Below are 10,106 nucleotides of genomic sequence, written 5' to 3' on the forward strand. Positions count from 1 at the left end.
AATATATATATATATATATATATATATATATTCTGAATTACCTTTCGCGTTTCTATTGTGCGATTTGTTTGTTTTTTTCAGTCAACATGCTTAAAAAGTTTAGTAGTAAAAATACAAGCATTGGTATCACGTAAATTAATCTAAACTAGAACTCAATCTTATTGAAGAAAATTAGAAAAATGATTAGTAAGAATAGTAAACTGAATATATTTGTTAATTAACTTTTTTTGAGAGGGGCGGTAGTTGGAGCATTCTGTTACTAAGATCATGTTATAATTGCAATGTTACAGTTGTTATTAAAGCATTTAACATGAAGTAACGGAAAGTTAACATGCTCATAAATAAAGCATTTCTTTTCTTTAATTTGGAAACGTTTGCAATCATAAATACTCTTTAAGTTACGTTACAAATACTATTCACTGGATTAAAGTTATCTAATTGTAAGTCTTGTTTGATCTTAGTTTGAGATTCCAGCTCTAAACACAACTCCACAGCTGTACACTGAGTATTTCACGTCAAAATGGCTACATATGGACGTGGCCCGGCATGGCCAGGTGGTTAGGGCGCTCGACTCGCAATCTGTGGGTCGCGGGTTCGAATCCCCGTCACATCAAACATGCTCGTCCTTTCAGCCGTGAGGGCGTTATATTGTGACGATCAATCCCACTATTCGTTGGTAAAAAAGTGGCCCAAGAATTGGCGGTGAGTGGTGATGACTAGCTGCCTTCCCTCTAGTCTTACACTGTTAAATTAGGGACAGCAGGCGCAGTTAGCCCTAGTGTAGCTTTGCGCAAAATCCATAACAAACACGAACAAACAAACAAACATATAGACGTGTTAGTTAATATTATAATAATTCACGGTAAAATTTGAGTAGATTTCAAGTGCAAGTCGTTTCAGTTATCTTACTGGTTGTAAAATGATGTTCGATTTCTGTAGCTTTTTGTGTTCAAGGTTTTGGCCAGATTTATTAATTACTGTGGGAATTTACGTTGTAAACACCGAAACTATTTCATATAGTTATATACATTTCAAAGGTTTAAATGTTGGAAAGCTTACATTTTAATCAATTTCTAGATTATGCTATGGTCAAAGGCTATGACACTACATACTTTTAAAGTGAACTGTGTGTTATAACATTATGTTGATACGGATGAAAGATCTGTCAACTAATTCGATTATTTTTTCGTTCATCATTCTTGATTATATTTACGTTATTTTACTACTATGACTTTCACGTTTTGGTCGTGGGTTGGCCCTGTTCTAGAGCTCTTGATTTGGGTTCCGGCGACCCGAGTTCGAATACATGCTATATGACAAATTATTAAGCTGTGGGTACGTTATAAGAGTGACAGTCAGTCCCTTATAGTTGGTGGTGGGTTTACTGACTGCTTTCAATCTTGTCAGTAGTTCAAACTTAGGGACGTCGGTAGATAGCCATAGTAGCCTTACCATAAATACGAAATACAAATACTTTAACGTTTAAGCTTGCAATATATTGCTTTTCATTTACTTCCTAGTCACCAGTTGATGTTATTCGTTGTGTGAAATAGACCCAGAAGAGATGAGGCAAACGGGTTGTACAGAAACATTCTCAAACATTCAGTTAATATAGTGGTAAATCGTACAGAAACATTCTAAAACATTCAGTTAATATAGTGATAAATCGTTGTGTGCCGTGATTTTAGGTTCACTGTTAACTGAATTTTATTAAATAGACCGGTGATACAGTATATTATAATACGTTTAGGTGGGAACGTCCGATTTTTAAATCCCGTGAGAACCATACGTTTCAAAGTTTGAAAGGACTGTACAGTTATTACTTAAATATGCCCAAAGATTGTGTTTGATTCTGAGCAATTTTTTAGTTGCTGTAGAATATCCAGTGCTGAATGCAAAAATATTATCATTTGTTTCCATACAGAAAACTATTTTACGGACAGCTAAAAGTTTTCTAACCTGGTGTTTATATGAAGTATCAATTTTTGTCGTCGTCTTGGGACCAAAAATTATTTTAGACTGTCGTATGAATTACAACTTCTTAATCAAAATATTTATTTTGTTGTTATAGGTTTTATTCTTTCTTTAATGAATTAGAACAATCAAAATTATATATCAACATCATTGTCTCAAAGCTTGAAACGCTTTAGTAGAATGTCGATGGAGTGAATATCAAGGCAGTTATTGTTTCTAAACTTATGTTGCTCGGTCTGCATTCGAACATAATATATCCGTTTATCTATTATTTTTAACTCAATTTAAGAACGGAGTTGCGTCTCCATTTGAAGACCGCACACAGAAGAGAAATAATATGTATTAAATACAGACGTTTGGTCCGTTGTGTATTGTGACTGTTGTAAACAAAGAAATCTATGTGAACTGAAGTTATAACGTAGGTATTCTAAAAACTATCAGACCTTGAGACATGGCCGCAAGTCTTACCGTTGTATTTACAGAGGTCACCTGTCTCTTTAAATATGTAACACAGGTAAGATTAGAGTGATTTTGATTCGGTGTGGTAAAAGATCAAGAGGACTAGGTATGAGGAGTATTTAATGCCCGTTACCATCCTTTAATAGTTACATGGGAATTTGCAGATTACATTTTCAATCACTGGCTGCCGTCGACCTTCTGTGTTTAAGAAACTGTAAAATCCAATTTCCTACCTAGGGTGTAAGACGACCGTAGTTAAGTACGTTGCTATTAGCAACGCACGCGCGCCGTCATGTAATTCCCTTTGCGTCAAACCACCTGCAAACAGTAACAGGGGCTGGGCTAATACACCACGCGCCTTCCTTTTGGTCTGTCGCGTGCCTTAGGAAGCTCCTCCCTTTTCTTCGTATGTGCCCTTTGTCAGAGTAAAGCAAACATTATTAAAACGAGTTAGTCTTGCTGAGCAGCGAGTCGATGGTCTACGGGCGCGTATGGGCAATGTGCGTGTCGAAGAGTGATCTCATGCAGCAGGTGAACCTATCTGTCTAGGAAACGTGAACTAAAATATTTATTAGGTTTTCTGGGAGTACTGTTCAAGTGACAGCCGTATTAACCATCCGCAGTTAATACTACAAGTGGCACTGACGGGTTGTCAGTTGACAAATTGTCTCCCAACAAAACATCTTTCTGTAAGCAGAATTCTTGTGTAGAAAGTTTATTATATATCAATATCAGCACATTGACTCACAAACTAACAACTATAAACAAATCAGTGTTTACACAGTTTCAATAAACGTATTGCTATTATCTTATTATATAATTAACAATACGATACTCCATGTTCAGTTTGCAGTTATTATACTTTGTTGTATAAACATTTCAGCGTTTATGCAGTTCCAAATAAACACTAGTGCTGATTTGTAGAATAAATAACAACACATTACTTCTTTTCAGTTTTAATCTGGTCGCTAGTAAGTGTTAAATATTTTACCGTGTGCAACGATTAACTCGGGTTGAAAATATTTAAATACTAAGTACTTCTTCGAAAAAATATCATCTGGCAGTTAACAATTTCATAAATTTTTGTACAACCAGTGCTAACTGGATGGAGAAACTTGTGATAGTTAAATAATGGTTTTATATTTTTATAGCTATGACTTCGAACAACAAATTATGAAGCTTTTTGTTCAAAGTAAATAAGACACAAATGTAATTAACAAAGATCACCAATTCACATTCTGATATGTGCATTTAGGGTAGAAAGTTTACATAATTCTTATTGACTAATGAAATACAGTATGACTATTTTATGGGAAGGATGAATAAAGAAAGTGGAATCACAATACTTCCATTTGACCACGTTGCTGCCAAGTCCTCAAATGGAGAAAATTATATAATAAAATATAAGGTGCAGTTTGACAGGTTTCTAAAAAAGCTAAACATAGGAGGTTTTCATTCATTTTAAGTTGTACTGGTAAAGCTAAATAATTTTCATTGTTTAAATTGTGTTTATTGATTGAAATACGGATAATTTTAGTTATTCAAATTATACTGGTAAAATGAAACAAGGTCTGTTAATTATTTAAGGCATACCCATAGATTGAAACGTGGGGAATTTTCATAGTTAGCTTTGTTTGTTTTTTTTTTCATTATATTAGAAGAACAAAACAGGAATCTACATTAATTTGGTTGTAATTCTAGAACAAAATATAGGACTTGTAGTTATTAGAGATCACTTGTTAGAATTTGAATAGAGGTGATTTTCTAAATATATTTTTCATTCAAATCGAAGAAATACCTTACTTACATTCTGTGGAGTCATCTGAAATGGAAGATATTAAAAAAAACTGTAAAGAATCCTGTAGGTGTAGTAAGGTACCCAGTGAAGTAGTGTAGGTAATAGTAGGCAAATACACAATACTGTGTATAAAAGGAGGTTAAGATCTATTACTACGGAACACAGATTTCGACAGTTTCAGTCTGGTGTCACCAACATATCTCCACCAGAAAAGTGCCACTATTCCTAATCAGCATAGAGACAAAGGTCGTTACAACAGTAGTGTTTCTGGTGTAGAGAATAGAGTGGATTTAAGGAAGAATTTTTTTTAAGTTGTGTACCGTAATAGTGGATCTTAACTTCATTTTTGCATAGATAAGTTTATAATAATAATGATAAACGAAGCCGTTTAAAATTGTCGAGTGCAGTTTTTGTTGCCACACTTAAATTGGATGATGGATAATCCTTCTCATCCGTAGCTCAGCTAGGCGTGCTGTCTATAACTGTTGATAAATGTCTTCTTCACACGCTTTCACTCTGCCAGGACAGATCGTACAGTATCGCAAATCTCGTTTTTCTGTTTTCCATTAATCATGTCAAATCGGAGTCGGATCTGTTAATTCTCTTGACTCTTTTCACCTGGGTGCTTGTTTTTTTTGTGTGTGTGTTTTCACATGCTAGTTGTTTCAGGTATAATATATAATACAAAGAAATAACTAATTAAAGAAAGTAAGCTTTTTCGTTAATTATGTTCTGAATTTTTAGTTGTAGATGAATATATATTGGTGGTAGCAGCAACGGTCACAAAATACCACAACGATAGGTAAGGATCTATTATTTAATGCCTTTTTTATGCTGGAAAGAGATACATATACGTGTAACCACCATTTTGTAGGAAATGACCAATGCTACAGATTTTTCAACACATGTATAAATATAGGTTTACTGTGGTGAGTAAAAGACGTTTAAAAACACGCATAAAATTCAGAAGATCATTCATAATATTTTGAATAAATATGATTAGTAATTATCTCTGTAGTAATTATCTAAATAATTATCTCTGTAATTATTCTAGTTTAATTAGGCCAATCGCAATGCTTATGTGCTGCCCACTCTGTGATACGCGTGTGTTGCTCATCAATTTGTCACAGTAGTCCACAGATGAGAGTTCGAGACTTTGTCGGTACAAAAGTTCTGTTGCTCCTGTCTTTTAAAATCATCTGGTCCATTTTTCTCTTTATTTCAGTTGCGTTTTTATAACTGCTTGTTTGTTATGGCTGAACATGCTTTGAATAAAAGTTGAGCTCGCATTGCACTTCAGTGTATTACCATAGTGATTGAACAGAAAACTAAGAGTATATTCGTAACTGATTTTCTTTGAAGTGACACCGTAACTTAATACAATTGAATAAGAATGCTATGAAAAACCGAAGGCCAACGTGAGTAGGTGATGACAACACTTGCCAATGTAGCTATTAACTACTTAGTTGTAGAGGAGGTTTGTTCAATTTAACGTGAAAGAAGAAACTTATGTTTTTAATGCGATCTATACAGTTGCACCACTGACTCAAGAACTCAATATTTACGTATACCAACGATGATTGATTTGTTCACTGATAAAATTGAGTCTAGCTGTGTTTTTGCTTGAATTTAGAAAGCTGATGAACACAATTCCTTGACATTTTGTTTTAAATTTCACTACGAAACAGGTAAAAACGCACCTAAACAATGGTACGTTAGTGGTCATAAGATCGTTCTTTTGTTTCAGAATCAGTTTGTTAAGAGTTATACCTCTCATATCAAGTGAAATACATTCCAACGACATCGACATTGAGAGAAACGGGACTGGAATAACCTAATCTGGTTACTTAGCAGCTGCTTTAATATAATTAATCTACTAAGTCTGTGAATGCCGAAATCCACAATTGTTATTCTCCGCTCAAAGACTTTTGGTAGACGTCATCTCCAAACATGGGAAAGTTAAATCAAATGACCAAATAGGGCGTTTGTCAAGTTTATGCCTTCTTCTGGGACCCATGGCCTGAATTGTATGTGGGGGGGGGGGGGGATTATTTCATTCTTATGTTAGGAACTTAAACTTGTATTCGTGCAAATAATTATTTGTTAGTTTAATATGATGTAGCAAGATTTACGAGCCCACTTAGTTTCAGACTGAATTATTCTGGGTTTATGAACATATCTATAGCCAAAGACTAGGTTGTATACAAAGTGTGCCATGATCAAATATTTTATACTTTTATAGATCATATCCTCATTATTGATTAATTCTTTAACAACCTTTTATTTATAGTTTTTTGGTAACGTATTTGTCGATGTATAAGACGATACCTTTTACTCTTAAAACAATGCCTGATTTTACCCCTCGTCTTGTACACAGATTCAAAGATAGAGTTCCAGTAAGAACTTCCCGGTAACCAAAACTACGATGTTTCTTTTACTTTTGTTTACTTTTTTGAGTAAGTGTGTTGACATCGCGCCACCAACTGGGTTACAATAACATATTTGTAATTGTATCATTTGTCTCGATTTTTCATAACTAGCAGTTATTTATATCGCATGCTTGTTACAATTAATTAAAATATTTTTGATTTGAAATTTATTGATCTCATCCGTCATATTAAAGTATTGTTAATATTATATTAAAAAAAGTTTCTGTAACGAACACTAATTTTGTAAACATTTTCATAGTAGATCACTATATTTTAAGATTTAGTTTGTTGTTGTTTTTGTAATAGAAAAGTTCAACCGTGATGAAAACTTTGTAAAGTTGTTTATTACATGCTTGTGACTTAAGTTCTGCCACATTGAGCTGTCTCAGGTTGTATTGATTACTCCAGAGCGCAGGTCAGCACAGTTTAAAAATAACATCTAAGAATAATTTCTTTACAAAAGCACCCCCCCCCCCCAGTGGTACAGCGGTATGTCTGCGGACACACACTGCTAAAAACCGGGTTTCGATACCCGTGGTGGGCAGAGCACAGATAACCCATTGTGTAGCTTTGTGCGTAACTTCAAACAAATTCAAACTTTATAAAAGTAATATCCCAGACTTGCTTGATAATAGAGATCGTCCTATACACCGAACCTCAAAGAAATACACTTAATTTGCTAAAAAAATCCAGGGTCGTCTTGTACATGGGATCGTCTTATACACTCGCAAGTATGGTATCTATTTTTACTCAAAAGTATTATCCTTAATAGATGTACCTCCGTCTTCTTTAATTTGAAACCTAAGGTATACGCGTCTGCTATATATACTGTTTAATTGTCTGCTAAAGGAACTAAAACTAACATATGAGACGCCTTTATTATCAACAACAAAAATTGCCCAGAATTTAGTTGTATTGTATTGTTACAAAAACACGATTGAACGAAGCGAGTATTATATAATTCTGACTATACTTTGCATATTCATTTTAGTGTCGGGAGAACCAAGAAAATTGTATACTTTAGCAGAAGTTACTAACAAGGAATACTGTCAAGCCAAAAAAGTAAGTATCTCGTTAATTTTCATGAACTAGTTCCTTGTAAAAGTTGCTATTTTATATATTAATGCTTTTGAGTACTAACCACTAAGCTAGAATTTTAAGTTCAATTTCAGTTTATAGTTATGTTTGATTTTATATAGAACTTGTAGAATGACATATGTTTGAGCTTTGGGTTTCACACGTTTAAATTATTATTATACAATCCTAAACAGTTTATAAGAACTATTTTTAAACTGTTCCATATGGATGTAAAATTAGCTATAGCCGAAGAAGGAAACCGAAAAATGTTGATATCATAGCCATAAACGCGTTTATCTGTAATATTTACATAAAGAATGAAGTATAAAAACAAAACTGTCTCTCTTTCACACACAAACACACGATACGAGGCCTACCAAAGTTAATTCGATGGATACGTTTGAATTAAACCATCTCTTTAGTTTTTGTAAGTTTCTTGTATTTTTAACATTTTGCATGATTTTTTGTTTGTATTTACCGCTCTTTAGCTGTAAGTGTGTTTGTTGTTTTTTCTCGTTAGTTTATTTACATAGTATAGCGTTTTTCATACGACCCGTCTACGTTAGGCAAATTTCACAATCACTCATCATAATGAAAATAAATCTCACGTAGAAGGTGTGATAGTACACACTAAAATGTAGAAATTATATTGGAAAATCAAAAGCAATGGCTGTTTTCTTTCTAGCAACAACAAACACTTTGTTTTTCGTCGATTTATATTTTAATTAAAAACGTATGAGTTGAAATTACGCTATTTTGACTTTTAGACTGTTAAAAAGGAAGTAAAAATAGAAGCTTATTTTCAATCATAAGCTTATGTGAAGCTTTACTATTCAGGTGGCTTTTCTTATTCTAGTAAAATCATTCAGCGATCAGTTCTGTGGAGCAGGAGTTCCCAACCCGGGAGTCCTCGGACTCCCGGGGAGCCGCAGGAAAATGTCAGAAGGCCATTACAAATACATAAAATACACAACACTGTTAAGGTATTCGGTATCTGTAGATTCATTGGGTTGGAGGCCTCAGTCAGGATGTGGAATTTTTTGTGGTGTTGTGCTGAGAAAGTCTGGCGGCCCATGCTGTATAGGATGGTGACTCCCTCTACTTTTATAAACACTTTGTTTCTCATACTGTTTCTTCATCTTATATAGTTAACTAACAATTCACCAACATCCTTCTGGGGTGTCAGAGAAAATAGGTAATTTCGTTTAACTACCTGACGTAATTTTCATTTTTTACGTGATATTTATAAGTCCTGGTTTGATGTGCATTTCTTATCAAGAAATTCATTTGTTAATACAGTGGCGTAGCAAGCTTTACAAAGTATTAAGTAAGTCAGCATTTACTTTTACTCAAAAGTACAATTCAAAGAAATTCTTGGTGGATCTTTTAGAACCATTAACATATAATAAAGTATAACAGCCAAACGTTTTGTTCCTCAGACAAATCTTCTTGTCCACCCCCTTGCTTTACTTGAAAATCAAACCGAAAAAATCACACATACGTGAGTTCAATGTAACAGCAAAGTATTTTGTTTTGTGTTTGTTGTTAGCGCATAGCTACACAATGGGCTATTTGTGCTCTGCCTGCTACTGGTATCGAAATCTGTTTTTTATCGCTATAAGTTCTAATAGTTATCGTTGAGCCACCTGTTGGTTGGTTGGTTGGTGTTTTTATGGCGCAAAGCAGCTAGGCTATCTGCGCCAAACAACCGGTAAAAGCAATGAAATTAGATTAAAGTAAAATGTAAAAAAACAGCGAGATAAAAATCAATAATGTCGGTAAAAGATTTATATAAAACTAAAAAGACGTATAGTGTGTAAAAAATTAAAAATACAATCTAGTCGGACAGTGTCACCATTACCAATGACACTGTCCAGCGTCAGGGGTAAACTTTTAGAAAAAATGTGTCTAAAATGGTGCCGCCGCTCACGGTCGTAACGACGGCACGACAGTAAAATGTGGGCTATTGTGACTTGAGTGTCACAATGGCTACACATGGGTGGGTCAATACCTGATAAAAGAAAACGATGGGTTAAAAAACTATGACCAATGCGTAGCCTTGCCAGGACTACTTCCTCCTTCCGATCCTTACGGAAGCAAGACGGCCAAAGACCAACAGAAGGTTTGATCTGGAAAAGCTTTTTATGGCGTTGCTCACTCCAAGTCGACTGCCAACTGGCACGAAGCCGCGCCTTGAAGACAGGACCGTAGTTCATGTATGGGACAGGCACGGCCGTGATGGCACTAGAGCAGACGGACTTAGTTGCGGTGTCAGCGAGCTCGTTCCCGTGAATACCGACGTGGCCAGGGATCCAGAAAAACTGGATGGAAATAGAGGATAGAGAAAAGTAGGCCAGTCGGTGTTGAAT

At 34.7% G+C, this 10,106-nt stretch overlaps 1 protein-coding gene across 3 annotated transcripts in view; it reads left to right on the forward strand.

Moving 5' to 3' along the window:
- The window catches only part of LOC106464521 (RB1-inducible coiled-coil protein 1-like), a 131,708-nt gene that overhangs the window by 101,678 nt on the left and 19,924 nt on the right, over positions 1 to 10,106 (forward strand). For all 3 annotated transcript variants that reach the window (XM_013924670.2, XM_022392721.1, XM_022392727.1), the window contains one exon: positions 7,652 to 7,722. In XM_013924670.2, coding sequence (XP_013780124.1) covers positions 7,652 to 7,722 — 71 coding nt within the window. The remainder of the gene's footprint in view (positions 1 to 7,651; positions 7,723 to 10,106) is intronic.

This window comes from Limulus polyphemus, unplaced genomic scaffold (genome assembly GCF_000517525.1).
Source record: "Limulus polyphemus unplaced genomic scaffold, Limulus_polyphemus-2.1.2 Scaffold61, whole genome shotgun sequence".
Taxonomy (NCBI): domain Eukaryota; kingdom Metazoa; phylum Arthropoda; class Merostomata; order Xiphosura; family Limulidae; genus Limulus; species Limulus polyphemus.